The sequence below is a fragment of the Cetorhinus maximus genome, chromosome 6 (genome assembly GCF_964194155.1).
Source record: "Cetorhinus maximus chromosome 6, sCetMax3.hap1.1, whole genome shotgun sequence".
NCBI classification, from domain to species: Eukaryota; Metazoa; Chordata; class Chondrichthyes; order Lamniformes; family Cetorhinidae; genus Cetorhinus; species Cetorhinus maximus.
In genome coordinates, this window is record NC_135884.1 from 55,547,088 (window position 1) to 55,564,519 (window position 17,432).

At 39.3% G+C, this 17,432-nt stretch overlaps 1 protein-coding gene across 9 annotated transcripts in view; it reads right to left on the reverse strand.

Annotated features, from left to right (window-relative positions):
- Positions 1-17,432, reverse strand: part of chl1b (cell adhesion molecule L1-like b) — a 954,137-nt gene that overhangs the window by 281,222 nt on the left and 655,483 nt on the right. For all 9 annotated transcript variants that reach the window (XM_078543741.1, XM_078543742.1, XM_078543744.1 and 6 more), the window contains 3 exons: positions 13,049-13,150; positions 10,022-10,213; positions 1,820-1,890 (listed from right to left, as the gene is read on the reverse strand). In XM_078543741.1, coding sequence (XP_078399867.1) covers positions 1,820-1,890; positions 10,022-10,213; positions 13,049-13,150 — 365 coding nt within the window. The remainder of the gene's footprint in view (positions 1-1,819; positions 1,891-10,021; positions 10,214-13,048; positions 13,151-17,432) is intronic.

A 17,432-nucleotide genomic window follows, 5' to 3' on the forward strand; every position in this document is an offset into this window, starting at 1 on the left:
CCAACCAGTGGAGAGTTTTCCCTGATTCTCATTGACTCATTTTTTGCTAGGGCTCCTTGATGCCACACTTGGTCAAATGCTGCCTGGATGTCAAGGGCAGTCACTCTCACTTCACCTCTGGAGTTCAGGTCATTTGTCCATGTTTGAGCCAAGGCTATTATGAGGTCAGAAACCAACTGGTCCTGGCAGAACCCAAACTGAGCATCAGTGAGCACGTTATTGCTAAGCAAATGCCACTTGATAGCACTGCTGATGACCCCTTCCATTACTTTACCGATGATCAAGAGTAGACTGGTGGGGCGGTAATTGGCCGGGTTGGATTTGTCCTATTTTTTGTACACTGGACACACCTGGGCAATTTTCCACATTGCCGGGTAGATGCCAGTGTTGTAGCTGTACTGGAACAGCTTGGGTTAGGGGCAAGACAAGTTCTGCAGCACAAATCTTCAGTACTATTGCTGGAATATTGTCACGGCCCATAGCCTTTACAGTATCCAGTGCTTTCAGCCATTGTTTGATATCACGTGGAGTGAATCGAATTGGCTGAAGACTGGCATCTGTGATGCTGGGGACCTCCGGAGTAGGGCAAATGGGTCACCACTCATCACTTCTGGCTGAAGATTGTAGCAAATGCTTCAGTCTTATCTTTTGCACTGATGTGCTGGCCTCCCTCACCATTGAGAATGATGCAACCTCTGGTGGTCTGGAGAGTGTTTGAAGTTGATTTTAGGGATCAGTGGATAATGTGGTAATGTATCACTCAGTCCTCTTACGATTAACATACCTTTTTCAGGCTGTGTAATGATGCAGAGGATTGATGTGCCAATCTTCTGTTATAGAGACAGACAAAGCTGCTTGTCCGCAAATTCCACCAATGAGTTTCAAATCTCTTCTGGCTCAATTTGGAGGATTTACTGAATGGAAGTAATGTGATTCACTAAAGGCAGAGGAATAGTCAGCTAACACCATTCTCACATATCTCCTTTGTGAGTAACTAAAAAAGGTTTTGGCAAAGACCTACAAGCAGGCTGCTCCCTACTCTCTTAATTATGACCTGGCCAATGACAGTGTGGGACCTATGAAAAAAACCAAATTACAAAATTTAAATGTTTTTTGCTAATATATACCATACTTTTACTATAATTACTAACCTTAATTTATGAATTTTCATCACCTTTGATTTTTTTAATGGTGTATCTTTCATGTACATGCCATTTCCTTTGGTATTCAACTATCTTCACTAGCACAAATTTTGAGAGGTTTTAGTCCCTTTGCACAGCCCTGCTTAGCCTGAGCATGGAGTCGAGAATTGGGTGAAGGGTATGGCTGATTTGTATTCCTCCCTATTTCCCTGTCATTTGCTCAACAAATAATGTTTTGGTTGACTGGAAGCATTGTGTCCAAAAAATTACCTTTAAAGTACACATCTGCATTCTTGGATATAAGGAGTAATGCTCCAGTTAACTTCCAACACAAAATGAAACACCTATGACTCTATAGTAATATAAGCTACAAATAATTATGTAAATGACTACTATTTTGCCTTATTGCTGCTGCATTGATCCAACTGGAAATACATGATACATCACCATATTATACAGAGCTGGTAAAGAACTTTCAATTTTGTGCACTGCCGCAGGGGAGTGGGACTAAGGTTCTTGCAGAGGGCTGGCACAGATGCGATGGGCTGAATGGTCTTCTGTGCTGTAACCATTCTATGATTCTATAATAGGCAAATCTGTATTTGAAGAGAGTGCTGGAGATTTTCAAAATCATTCGTAAATTCCACATAGACATTAAAAGTATCTGAGTTTCTTACCTCCCATGAAATTTTCATATTGTCAATATTTGTTCCTTCTCCTTTTACATTTTTTGGATTCTTTTCTGGAACTAAATAAAACAAAAACAATTAACTGAATAACTGAAATTGCAATATATTAGAAAATTATTTTCATTTTTTATAGGTTTGCTTAATCCTTGGACAAATTTAAGACAAATTAAGAACTTATCAATTTTTCCTACCCCTATTTTTTTTTAAAGAATGCAAGTTCACAATTTATTTTTACTCATTCATGGGATGTGGGCATTGCTGGCTAGGCCAGCACTTATTGCCCATCCCTGATTACCCTTGAGAAGATGGTGGTGAGCTGCCTTCTTGAACCACTGCAGTTCCTGTGGTGTAGGTACACCCACAGTGCTGTTAGGAAGGGATTCCAGGATTTTGACCCAGTGACAGTGAAGGAACGGTGATATATTCCAAAGTCAGGATGGTGAGAGGCTCGGAGAAAAATTTGCAGGTGGTGGTGTGTCTGCTGCCCTTGTCCTTCTAAATGGCAGCAGTCGTGTGTTTGGAAGGTGCTGCCTAAGGAGCCTTGGTGAGTTCCTGCAATGCATCTTGTAGATGGTACACACTGCTGCCACTGTGCGTTGGTGGCGGAGGGAATGAATGTTTGTGGATGGGGTGCCAATCAAGCATGCTGCCTTGTCCTGGACAGTGTCAAGCTTCTTGAATGTTATTGGAGCTGCACTCACCCAGGCAAGTGGTGAGTATTCCATCACACTCCTGAACTGTGCTTTGTAGATGGTGGACACGCTTTAGGGACTCAGGAGGTGAGTTACTCATCACACGATTCCTAGCGTCTGACCTGTTCTTGCAGCCACAGTGTTTGTATGACTGGTCCAGTTAAGCTTCTGGATGTTGATAGCGGTGGATTCAGCAATGGTAATGCCATTGAATGTCAAGGGGAGATGGTTAGATTCTCTCTTGTTGGAGTTGGTCATTGCCTGGCACTTGTGTGACTTGAATAACACTTGCCACTTATCATCCCAAGCCTGGATATTGTCCAAGTCTTGCTGCATTTGAACATACAGCAAATTGTGTATGACTGCACCATATGGCAATAAATATAAGTTAGTGGCAATGATGTGCATTGCATGTACATCCTAATGTCATGGATGGCTTATTGCAACAATTATTCTGGATATGTATGGAAAAACAATGACATGGTAACAATACATTCTATTATTTATCTGCAAATCAACAGCACGTTTAGGGAATTAAAAGATACGCCGTGACCTGTTGGTCGATTTTCAGTGCTCTACGTATTGCTTCGCACAAATGGCAATGGGGCCTGAGCTTCCCAAATTCTTTTCAAGAGCTTGCTGGATTTAAATATTAATTGTCAATTAAGTGCACCACTGAAAGTTAAAGCTGGTGATTTTAAGTGTAAGTACCCTTTTCTCAATGATAATTATCAATGTAAAGGTAATCTTAACTCTCTGGTACAGAAAGGGAACAATTTAAACTATTCAATCTCATTACTGCATGTAGTAAATTCTTCTGATGCAATTGTAAAAATTTCAAATTTTAATTAGTTATTTTTTTCTTTTCCCTTCAGTCTCTTTTCCGCTCTTCATCAAATATTTATTTTCCTCTTTTTGCTCCTTCTGTACCTGATTTGACACTAATTCACATTATTTCCTCTTCTGTTATTTTTTTTAATTTCCCAATTCTTAAATCTTAGTGGCCAAGGAAATACTGTTGGTCCAATCATGCACTAAGGGTACAAGATGCCCTCTGAAATCAAAATACTGCAGAAGCGGGAAATCTGAAGTAAAAACAGAAAATATTGGAAATACTTAGTAGGTCTGGCAGCATTTGTGGAGGGAGGAGCAGTGTTAACGTTTCAGGTTGTGACCTTTCATTTGAACTGGGAGCAGTTAAAAATGTAATAGCTTTTATGAAGGTGAAATGGGGGAGGGTGGAAAAAGAACAAAAGGGATTGTCTGTGATAGGACGGAAAACTACAGACATGAAATGACAAAAGTATTGGTCGGGGGAGCCAAAGGGAGTAGTAATAGGACAAGTGACAAAACAAAAGAAAGCTTCAGAGGAGGCAGGAATAGCGAAATAATGAACAGCTGTCTTCTGAAAGCAAAAACAAGAGCAAAACAAAATTAAGACTGAAACATGCAAGGCAAAGGAAATAAAATGGGAGAGCAGAGATTACGGTCTGAAATTGTTGACTCAATATTGAGTCCAGAAGGCTGTAAAGTACCTAATCAAAAGATGAAGTGCTGAGCTTCATTGGAACATTGCAGTAGGCTGAGGACAGAGGTGTCAGCATGAGGACAAGGTGGAGAATTAAAATGGCAGGCCTTTGGAAACTCAAGGTCATGCTGAACAGATGTGTTCTGCAAAGCAATCTCCCAATCTGTGTTTGGTCTCGCCAATGTCGAAGAGACCGCATTGTGAGCAGTGAAGGCAGTAGACTAAATTGAAAGAAGTACATGTAAATGCTGCTTCAGCTGGAAGGATTGCTTGTTTGGATGGTGAGAAGAGAGGAGATAAAAAGGCATCTGCCCATACCATTCAAAGCCCCAAACACTCCTTCCAGGTGAAGCAACGATTTATTGAATCTAAAGCGAAGGAGGTATCACAGGTTTCTCACTTTGCAGAAGCAGATGATTGTTCAATTTCATTCAACACTAAGCAATTCTGGAGTTACCAGTGCTTGACCCCTCCTAAATAAATTAGATCACATAATTTACCACCAGACATGATTTTGAAGTACAGGTATGAAACAGATTATTGTCTGCTGGTCTTTTGATCCTGACCTGATGTTACCACGTCACCTATGCTGAACTGTCAACATTAGAGTAATGTTTGGAATTCAAGTCCATCTAAACAAATGGATAATTTTTAGCAGTGGCATTCTTCAAAGTAGTTTGGATTTTTAAACTAAAATAAACACTCTCACTTATCATTGGTGATTTGGATTGGAAAATCTCACGTCACTCCCTTATTTAAGAAGGGAGAGAGGGAGAAACCAGGCAACTACAGACTCATCGGACTAACATCAGTTTTGCAGGTAACTAGAATATATCACCAGAAACAAAGTGACTGAAAACTTGGACAAGCTGATCAGGGACTCAACATGATGGAATTCAAGTTTAATTAATAAATGTGGAATATAAAGCTAGTGTCAGTAATGGTGACTATGTTAACCATAATCAATTGTTGTAAAACAAAACCCATTTGGTTCACAAATGTACTTTAGGGAAGGAAATGTGCCATCCTTACCTAGACTGGCCTCCATGTGACTCCAAAAACCACAATATGTGGTTGACTCTTAACTGGCCTCTGAAATGGCCTTGTAAACCACCCAGTTCAAGGGCAATTAGGGATGGGCAACAAATACTGACCTTGCCAACGACGCCCAGGTCCCACAAAAAAATAAAGAAAGGATTTGTGAAGGGTAGGTCATGCCTGACTAATCCAGCTGAATTGTTCGAGGAAGTCACTAGTCTGGTGGATGGGGGAATGTCTATGGATGTTGTCTATTTGGACTCCCAGAAGGAATCTGATAAAGTTCTATCAAAGAGATTATTAGAAAAAAATAAAAGTGCACAGAATTGGAGCTATCCTTGTGACATGGTAATTGGTTGAGAGACGGGAAAAAGAGGAGAGTTCTCTGGTGAGATGTGACAAGTGGATGAAGTGCACAGCAGCATTTCATCATGCAATGACAGAAAAATAGAAGCCAATACCATGATATATTCCAGAAAATATATTTAATCTTTTGTCACAGTCATACAAATGTATTTTCAAAACACATTTTAAGACTGGTAGGTAAAACTCAAGGACAACTTGTGAAGTGAAAAAAGCTGTGGCAGTTGGGAGGAGTCAGAGAGTTAGATAAAAGGGGCATTTTCAAATTGATGGGCAAGGGCAAGTGGTGTTTCTTAAAGATTGGAGTTGGTGCCAACATTTCACTCAATAAATTAACCGGTTTCGTGAAAAGTCTAGGTATATTAAAATTGTAAATGATACTATGCCAGGAGGAATAGCGGACTGTGAAGAAAAGGATATCCCATTATTTTTAAAAATACAAATTAAAGAGTAGCTGGAAAGAAAGCAAATGGAATTTAATGTAACCTACCATGAAGCAGAATACTTTATAGCTATGAACATCAGATTTGAATACAGTCAGGGGTATAAATTAATAAAAGGGATTTTGGACATAGGGACATAAGTCATTAGAAGCTTGGCCACAAGTTCAAAAAGTGATTAAAAAGCCTCATCACAACATGTATATATCCTATAAACAAAGACGCACACTAGCAATGAGACAGAATGCTTGTCAAACCTGAGACCTGGGGAACTTAACTTATTTTCCCCGTCAACAGCATAGTTGTGTGTCAAAAATGAGGCATCTTTATCTGTTCTAAATTATTGATTTGTTTTGGTATTGTTGGTTACAGAATGATCTCTGTTCATTGATTCTCAAAGTGCAGGGATACATATTTTGAAAAGGCGGGATGAAAATCAATTAATACTAATCTGAGTTATGATTCCTGCTGCATATAGAATGGCTATTATGTTAATTGCCTAATTGTCTAAGCATTTTATTTCAAAATTTCCAAACTATATGTGTTCCAGGCTGGTTCCAATAGTCCAATATTGTCTGTGATTGAATACTGTGAAACGATCACCAATATGTTGAATTACAAGCACTTTAGTTTGTTAATATATTTTCTTTTGACAGCCTTCATAGGGTTTTGAAACAATTCCGTGAAATCCTCTGATATAGATAAAAGTAACAAACATCTTAGGGCAGTAGGTTTGATTGACAGTCATGTCTGCATCTGTGAGAAGGTGCAGACTCATTGCCTGACAACAAATCTTTGATGTAGTGAGAAGCTCCCAATTGGGGATTATCTGTAGTCGTCTGAGCCCGGTTGGTGGGTCTACAGTTTATTGCTCGCACAAAGTCTGGGCTAGTTTGATTCAGTGAAAGTTTTCTGACTTCCATACAATGAGCAACTATTTTTAGGGGTCCAGTTATGTTGAAATATAGCTCAGATAAAACATCATAGTTGTTCTTACATATTGTGAAATACAGCTAAATGTATAAACTACTTGACTTTTTTGTTATTTATATAGGACTCTCATTTGCCTATTCTTTGTGAAATGATTTGTTAGTTTTTGAGTGCACTCTACCTGTCAAAGACAAGGAAAATTACAGGACAGTGTGTGATATATTCCAATAATCTGGCAAATAGTAGCAAGTGTTCTTATTTCCCTGGATTTGCTATTATATTTACCAAGAAATTGGTTCAAAAAATATACACTCTGGTTCTTAGGTGACATGATGCTCACTTACAGGAGTAACCAGTGACTGAAAATCTGAGTAGAATATCTAGCATATAGAACCAAAAATCTAACAGGATGGTCTGCATGGGGTATTTAGGAAAGGGAATTCATAGGGGAAGCATAGGGGATTCTTTCCTCTATTGGCAAAATTTAAAACAAGCCATAATCTTAGAATACAAACCAATTCAGTTAATACAAAAATTCTGAAAAACCCTGCCCACAAAGAGCTGTGAGAAAGTGGAATGTTCTTCAACAAATGGCTATAGAACCAACTAAGATTTTTAAAAAGGAACATGATAATTGCTTGGGGATTGAAGAAATGGAGAAAGGGTTGAGAATTGCAATTAAAATGGTACAACCTCCTTTAGAGACAAAAGCCGCAGGCTCAATGGGATGAATAACTTACTCCTGTTCCTATGTTTCTAACAGTCCGTGCTTTGAGGTATGAATGCTCTGGTATAATAATTAATTCATCAACAGGAAATATTACTGCCACTGGTTGGCAAGGTAGTTCACATTGATCATCTGATATCATCAACTGATTTATTCTACTACACATTTTGACCAAACTATGCTGATGAATGAACAACCATCAGCTTGAAAAAAGGTATTTTTATTGCATTCAAAACAAAGTGCAATTTTATCAAGACATTATTGGGAAATTTGCAAAACTGCTTACAGGCACTGAGAGTTAAGAAAGAAAAACATTTCAATGTGTAAATCTAGATGCAGTTTAATAAAAAGCAATTCCGAAACAATGCAAGTTTGATAGAAAATTAAATACCAAGGGAAAGGATAGAAAGAAACACTGAAAGATTCCCAAGTCCAAATGAAAGTTACAAATGCAACCTCAGTAGCAGCTGCACTTGTGAACAAACAAATGATGTAAACAGTACATTGCACAAAGCAACATTATTCTACATGGTATTCCTCTTTGGTCAATATTCTGATCATCAGGGGAAGGAAAGGGAACACTTTCCATGCTGGGCATGCAGTATGGGCAATCAAGTATTTTTAGGTCAAGTACAACAAGGTTAGCAACGAAGTAATGGGCTAATTGGCCAATTAAATGCTCAATTATCATAAGAGTAACAGAACATTCATCAATCAATTGATAACTGATCCTTTTTATCCCCTCCTCAATTACCCCTGCCTACTTTCTCCCATCTTTTCCTCTCCTTAAGATTTTGAATGTTTCCCAGGATAAGATTTCATCAGAATATACACCTTTGTAGTACTTTGCCAAATTAGCAATTTTCATGTGTGAATTTTGACAGTGAATCTCAGAAGCTAATACATAAATTTAACATGGGAGAGTTCTATATATTTTGGGGGAAGCAATTCGAAAAGGGTAGCACACACGCTTTTTTACTTTGCATGATTTTAACCACTATAAAAATGAAGTCATTCCTCCTACTTTTGGTAATAGGAACCATTGAGCTGAAGTTGAGTTAACACTCTTGTTACCATCTATTCCCAGATAATAAGTTGTCCCGTACTTACAGCAACTTTAAAATAACAAATTCCACAGATATACTCTGCCAACTAATAAACTATTCTATGGGAAAAATTATCCCCCCGTTGGGGGGGAAGTGCGGGAGCGGGTGTGGGCAGGCGCGCCTCCGATCGGCACCCCTGATTGGGAGTGCGCCGCCATTTTAAGCGAGCGGGCCAATTAAGGCCTGCCCAGTGTGACGTCCGCCAGGAAGTGCTATGCGCTCCCTGTGTGGGTGGGTGGTGGGGAGGGGTGGATTCCCTCAGCTAAGAGTCTGCTCTTTCACGCGTGCTCATGAAAGAGTGTACTGATCTCCCTGAGGCTAAGTGCTACCCCAGGGAGATCGCCTCAGAATTAAAACTTTTAGGACAAATGTTTAAAAAATTTCCCTGACATGTCCCCTCATGTGACACTGTCACTTGAGTTGAGGCATGTCCATCGCTTTTGCTCAAACCTTTATTAAATATTTAAAAGCCCTCATGAAACCTCATCCCGCCCGTGGATAAGGTTTCATGCTTTTTCTTAAGCCTGCCAGGGCCCCCGGCCTACCCGCCAAGCTTGACGTTGGATGGGCAGCCCTGGCAATTACCTAAATTGGTTTATTAATAGCCTCAATAGGCCGTTGACAGGTCGGCGGGCATGCAGCTAACTCGGCTGCGCCCCCACCGACCTGAAAATGGAAATGACGCGGGGTGACATCGGGAGTTCCACCCGACATCATCCCGTGTCATTTGATGTGTTGGCGAGTGGGCCCTGCCCTCGCTCGCTGACCAGAAGATCCTGCCCTATATTTATAGTTTGAAAAAGTTTACCAATTATATTGTATTTACAACCTACACTCAAATAATGAATATTCTATGTTTACATCGATCAGTTAAATGATTAATTATTCCATGTAGTAAGTATTAAATAATTATCTGTGCTATGTGCAAGATGTAGGGTAGGGGATGGAGAGAGAGAGAGAGACAAAGAAAGAGAGAGAAAAAAGAATTAAAGAGGCAAACAGATAAAGAAAAAGTGAGAGGAGATAAAAATTAAAGACAGACTTAGAGTGAGACACCAACAGCAGAGGAAGAAGGATACAAGCTTACTTTAATAGATCAACTAGTGGAATGTAATTAAATCAAAGAAAACTAATCAGTTTATCATGCTAAACAAAGTAGGAAACTGGAACCCTCCATATATTGAGGTACTTGGGACATGTTTTGAAGACTTACAGTGCTAAAATTGAAATCTTCCAGCAAGCGTGGCTTCGAAAATCATGCATTCCTGAACTAATTATTATTGTTGTTATTATTCTTAATACCCATTGTCTGATAAAAGCCTTATTTTGATAGGAAAGGAACAAATAGTAATTTTTGTTTACATACCTGCTGATGTTGTTGTGTGCTTTTCCGAAGGCACACTGGGATGACTTTTGCCCACTTCATTCCGAGCTGATATACGAAACTGGTAAGTCACATATGGGGAAAGCTGCAGTATAACTGAAGTTGTATTCCCGAAAACGCTTGTCTTTTCATGCCACCTTTCAGGTTCAAATGTAGTTTCCTCCACAATAAACTCTATATAAAATTGAAGTTGTGTCAGATGTTATTAAATTTATAAAATTACATGGAAAATTCAGCATTTATTTGTTGTTACATATTAATGATACAAATTAATGATACATCTTTTGAATTTTATTTTTGATGACTATTGTGAATATAATACATCAATTAATTTACTAAGCAACAGAGGTTGAAACTTAAACTTTTTTAGACCTCTACTAGACTAAAACTTCTCATAACTTTTGGGATTTGAGACTTCGTATTCAAGGCAGTTGCTTTGACTTCAATAAATAGAAGTTTAATTTTCAAAAATATACACATATTCAGCATTTTTGTCAAATACAAAGAATATATTTAAAAAGCACAGATGTAAAACAAACATATTTTTCTTTGTAGTGTAGTTAGAAAATATATTTTCCATCAAAAAATAGATTAAAATGGTTCTGACATTACATGACTATTGTGCATTATTTGGCATCATTTACTTTTCTGGATGAAAATCTGTAAATTTTGATGGAAACCAGATTATTGCAAGATGAATACGGAACATTTTCTCTCTTTTATTTGCAATTCTATTTTGGTTTATTGCACAGTTTAGATGTTGGACAAACCTCCGTCCAACAATCTAACTCAGAAGAGAATCTTTTGAAAAGAAATTCTTGAATTTATATAATGCTTTTCTTGACCATCTGATATCTCAAAGCACTTTACAGCCAGTGAAGTACTTTTGAAATATAATAACTTATGTAATGTAGGAAGTGCAATAGCCAATTTTGTGCACAGCAAAGTCACAGAAACAGCAATGTTCAAATACCAGTAATCTGTTTTCTTGCGATGTTCATTGAGGGATAAATATTGGCCAGGTCACCAGGGATAACTCCCTGCTCTTCTTTGAAATAGTGCCATCAGATTTTAGCCTCAACCAGAGCAGATCCACAGGGGCCAGAACCTTCAGGCTGGTGAGCAGGGGGTGCCCGCTCGCCAACGCATAAAATTACGTGCGGTGAAGTCAGGTGTACGTCTCGACGTCACCGCATGTCATTCAGATCCTCAGTTCGGCGGGCACGCACCAGAGTTGGCAGCAGCCCACCGAACTGTCAAAGGCCTATTAAAGCCATTTAAATTCCAATTACGATAATTAACTGAGCTGCTGGTCCAACCTTAAGGTTGGCAGGCAAGCAAAGAGCCTGGGCGGAATGAGGTTTCATGAAGGTTTTGAAAGTTTAATAAAAATTTTTAATAAAATTCATTGACATGTCCTAGCTCATGTGACACTGTCACATGAGGGGACATGTCTTAAATTTTTTTTTTGTTTCTTCATTAAAATTTTTAAAAATCAAACTAAACTCCTGAGGCAGCGCTATGCCTCAGCGAGATTTCTACGCGCTTTAGTACACATATGCGAAAGAGCGCAGGCTCCGACTCAGCCCACTCCTCCCGCCCACACAGGGAGTGCTCAGTGCTTCCGGGTGCGCATCACACTGGGCGGGCCTTAATTGGCCTACCCAAGTAAAATGGTGGCACGCAGCCGATCGCAGGCAGCGATCAGCTGCGCGTCCACTCCCACCCAACCCCACAGATGGGGAGTAAATTTTCCCCAGGGTCTCAGTTTAAAGTCTCATTTGAAAGACAGCACACCCTCAGTACTGCATTGGAGTGTCAGCTTCAAATTTTGTGCTCAAGTCTAGGGCGTGACTTGTAACCTTTTGTCTTGCATCAATAGAAGTTTAATTTTCAAAACTATGCAGATCTTTAGCATTTTCATCAAATACAAAGAATATATTTTTAACATCACAGATGTGGTGTAACTCAGAAGTGAGAATGCTACCAACTGAGCCACTGTTCACCCTTTGCTTTAACATACCATCTATCCAATCAAACCATTTTTTTTGCTCCTTTAATTCTACCAATATTGTGCTCAATTCAAGAGTACTGAGTTTTCTGTTTACCCCCATTCAGACTTCTAACATATGGGTCAGGATTTCCCAACTGGCGAGCGGGGGGGGGGGGCGGGGCCTGCTCGCCGACATGTAAAATGACACAGGATGACGTCGGGCGGAACTCCCGATGTCACCGTGCTCCATTTAAATTTTCAGGAAGGCGGGGGCTCAGCAGAATCAGCTGTGCGCCTGCCGACCTGTCAATGGCCAATTGAGGCCATTGACAGAGTCATTAAACTAATTAATGGACCTGCCCATCCAACCTTAAGGTTGGCGGGCAGGCCAGGAGCCCCAGCAGAAATTAGAAAAAGCATGAAACCTCATCCATGGGCAGGGTGAGGTTTCATGTAGGTTTTTAAAAATGTAATTAATGTGTATGTAAAAGTTATGAACATGTCCCAACTCATGTGAGAGTGTCACATGAAGGGACATGTCAGGGATTTTTTTTTCTATTTTTCAGATTTTTAAATGTACAGCCGATCTCCCTGAGGCAGCACTTAGCCTCAGGGAGATGAGTGTGTTCTTTTGTGCGCATGCGTGAAAGAGCACACTCTCAGGTTTAGGGAATCCCCCCCCTCGCCTGCACAGGCAGCGCACAGCACTTCCGTGCAGACATCATGCTGGGTGGGCCTTAATTAGCCCGCCCATGTAAAATGGTGGTGTGCCCCCAATCGGGGGCACCGATTGGAGGTGCGCCTCCGCGTGCCCGCTCTTCAACTTCCCTCCCCGACAGTGGGAAAATTCTGCCCATGCAGTTGGAAGGGCCATCCAAATCAGAAGAATTTATATTGGTTTATCTGTGATCATAATCAAATCCAACCTTTCAATTATACACCATAGTCCATCTTTGAGAACCACATAAAAAAAAATTAGGGAAGAAAAAAAAAGTGAAATATTAAACATTGCCTACCAATTATGGGACTGTTATGGCTATTTCCAGGCTTCCAGTCTAATCTAACATTCCTGTTTTGCAGGCTAGTCAATTCCAAATCTTCTGGTGACTCTGGAGCATCTAACAGAAAACATATTTTTCAGTGTCAATACTTTTGCAAATGCACATCATAATCAAAAGCTGATAAATATTCAATGTGTTTTTCCCAAAGATAAATTAACATTGACATGTGCCATTTAGAGATAATGATAAAAGCTTCCAGAAATTTCCATTCATAACAAAGAAACAATAATAACAGCATGACAAAAATCAACTATTTTATATCTTTTGGTCACTTCATGTAGTTTGTACCTATGGCGCTGACTGTGTCATGCTGTTACCGACTTATTAAGATTTACAAAAATCAATACAATGCCTTGTGTTGGAATGGATTTATTTTCCAGTTTCACAAACAGCCAGCAGATAATGACAAAAAATTTGAAGCAAATTAGCCAATATAATTTTCTTCCTCATATGTCGCAAAACTGTAGTTTTTAACATTCCTGTACAGAAAATATATTCAATATATAATACACATTTATTATATCTATAACATACATGCTTTTAAATAAAAACAACAATACTGTAATTATCTGTGGAAAATTGAAAATAGTTAGCAGGGTAACATTACTAAATGACAAATAATCCTTTGACATCTAACAAAATACTTTTTTACTTGCTCATAAAACTCATGAATAAATACTTTATGGTTCTATGTTTTTCCATAACTACGTAATGCCACTCTTACCTTTATTACATTGCTAAAGATCTATTTTCCAAAGGTAATAACAATAATTTTTCGGAACAAGAAAATATCTCTAGGCCCCAAAGAAATCTATTCCTATTTAATAGGTCAACATCACCTACCCACTTTCTCAATATCCCTTCAATATTCAGGAATGCATCCATATGTTATTTGAATTCTTCACATGATTGAACTTTGTTGGGAACGTGAACATTTCATAACTTTATTTCCTTTTGGGTGATATAATTCCATTCTTTCTTGTTCCTAATTTCTGAATTTAAAAGCTTTATCGTTTGATATTTGAAATGTTCTTCAACATGAACTCTATCTATTCTGTCCATAATCTTGAAACCTTTAATGACTTCACTTTGGAAAATTAAATTTGCCCAAGAAACTATTCCTTTAACGTGTGCTCCTGCTTTAAACTTCTACCACAAAGAATCATCTTTGTTCTTCTCCTTTCTGTCTTTCAAAAATAATCATAGCCAATGTTTTTCCTCTCAATGAAGCCCAATACTGTAAGAAGTACTCTTAGTGGAGTTTTATTAAAGGTTTATACAGGGTCATTATTAGCTCTTAGCTTTCATATTCTGTACCCTGTAATAAAGTATTCTGTACCCTGTAATAAAGCTAAGAATTTATCAATCAGAAGTGCTGCTTTTAGTGTTCTGTGAATTTGTCTCCCTACAATTGTTCAGCTCTTCCATAGCACCAATTTTCAGAAAATGTATGCTGCTTCATTTTTGCCAAAATACATTACATCAAACTCACTGACACTGAATTACACATGCCACATTTTAACCCATCCTCCCAATGTATTAATGTCGCCATATATCCTTCCTTTTTAAAAAAAAAGAATGAACTATAATTACCGGTAACACCTGCAAATTTGGTTGCCATTCTCTCTTAAATTTAAATCATTGTTATACACAGTGAACAGAAGTGGTTCAAGAATTGAACTCTGTGGGACACTACTACCCACTTTCAACAATATTGGAAAAGTATCCAGATTTTTGTCCCCTCATGGAGGTGGGAATTGCCTCGTAAAATGCAGAACATAGTTTTGTTTGCAGGAAAACAATTTTCCTGTTCTTTTCCGACTCCTGGCCATCTTTGTATGGCTTTTTCGTGGCTGCAAAATGCCATGCACCTATTCTGAGATCAAGGTCGCCATTGTGAGGACAACAGGAAAATTGTATTTCCACCCTCACTCTTTCGTGCGCTGGTATGGATTTTGGAAGCACCAAAAAGAATGTCTTCTTGGAGAATTCTGATCACTGGGAGAAGCCTCTGAGTCGGGGACATTCTGATCTTTAAGTATAAAATATGTTGACATCTTCAAATGTCACTATTAGATGTTGTACTGTGATGTTAATGTGTTTTAAATGCAGTGATTCATCGTAAGGCTCTGTCCTGCAAAGGCAAGTTGTCCCTTACATTGGCCAACATTGTGTAAGTGTTGACGTGCATTACAGTACATTTTTCCATTGTATAAAGTGCCATAATGCATCCAAAAATATAGAAAAATACATTGGTATACCCTCCTCATCATATTTGGTACTGGGGTGTAAATGCATAGATAGCTATGATTTAAAAAATCCACTGATTTTGAAAGGTAAAAAAAAAATCTAAGCACCTGTTTCCCTCCATTGACAATCTGCTTTGAAATGGAGAAGACACCATCTGCTCTTGGGGGTGATATTTCAATAATTGATTTTACAAACTAACATTAGCACAGTGGGGTGCTTGTTAAGTGAGCAATTTGATTGAAAACTCCAAGTGTTTGTAGGAAAGAAATGTTTGTTTTCATTTGAGATTAGTTGAAGGAATTTCTATGTATTGAATGATTTCTTTATCAATGAGAATGCTTTTGTTTAAAATAGTGACACATAACTTTGTTTTACGTGAGCTTGGCTCCTGAAGTTCGCCCATGATGGAGACAAGGTGAGTTGGCATGGAGGAGCCAAGGGCAAAGGGTGGTGAGTGGGGTCATGTGTTGGCACTAAGTTGGCATATGCAACATAAAGGGCCATGGGAATGTGGCGTAAAAATGGGGGTATGAGGGGACATGGCAGGTGGGTAGAGGGGCTTGGATTGGCATAGGGTGTATGAGGGAAAATGGGGTCAGGTAGAGGGGCATGTGCTGGCCTAAGGGGTATGAGGGGCCATGGGAATGGGTGGCAGGCATGATATAATATAAGTTGGCATGGGGAGTTTGTGGGGGAAAAGTGGGGGGGGAGGTGAGGAGTGATGGCTGGAGAGCTGTTTTTTTTCTAATCATTTTTTAATTGAATTCAATGAAGTGTTGGAGCACAGAGGCAAGCCTTTCACCCAGCCTGCCTCCAAGCCTGGCAGCTCTACAACTCGTTCTGGGGGCAGAGGACCCGACTTCTTATCTAGTCTGCCTCCAGAACAAAAATTGGAACTGCAGGCTGCCATTTTTAAAGGTCAGGTTCTCAGAGCCTGTAACTGTCCAGTCTCTGCGCACCTGACCTGGCAGCGAAAACCTGGGCGATACTTACATTCTGGTGTAAGCACTCTAGAATTTCCCTGGTGTTAAGTGTGGGGAGACAGTGGTGTAATGGCAATGTCACTGGACTAGTAATCCAAAGGCCCAGGCTAATGCTCTGGGGACATGGGTTTAAATCCCGACACGGCAGCTGGTGGAGCTTGAGGTCAATTAATGAATCTGGAATGTAAATCTAGTTTCAGTAATGGTGACCATGACAACTAACATTGATTGTTGTAAAAACTCATCTGGTACACTGATGTCCTTTAGGGAAGGAAATCTGCCATCCTTACCTGGTCTGGCCTACATGTGACTCCAGACCCACAGCAATGTGGTTGACTCTTAACTGCCCTCTGCAATGGCATTCAGTTCAAGGGAAATTAGGGATGAGCAACAATTGCTGGCCTTCCCAGTGACGCCCACATCTCGTGAAAGAATAAAGGAATAAAAAAGCTCTGTCCATGTGTTAAAGGTTATGATGTCAATGGAGATTGGTGAGGACAGGGGTAATACAATAGCCCCGAGAAGAGTGGAGATGGTGAAGTATTGAGCAAGTTTATGTAAAAGCGGAGCTCAATAGGCCAACTCAAAGAGTAATGCAAATATTGAGCTTGAACGTGATTTGGGTATGGATTAGGATTTCAGTCGTGATGGAACGAGTAAGGCCAGCAGTGGGCAATGTTGTAGAATTAGGTATCGCTGATCTTGGAGATGAATATTGATCTGAAACTTAGCTCAGGGACAAAGGGGCCTTTGAGGTTGAGCACCACATTTCAACCAGAAAGAACACCCAGGGGCGTGAATTGAGATAGAAAATAGGATAAGGAATTTCTGCTAGGAGCTGAACAAAGCTTTGCTTTTGCCAATGTTAAGTTAAATAAAGTTCAGGTTCATTATGTGATTATAGACAGGTTGGCAAAAACCAACAAAGAGTCACTGAGTTAAAGTTGGTGGCACTTTATGTATATATATATATATATGAAAACATATATAAAACACCCATATGTGTATATATCTATATATATGTGTGAAGAGATGTCTCCAAGGAGCACCAGATGGGAAATAGAAAGATACAGAGAGGGCAACATTGGGGCACTCTTGAGATGCCT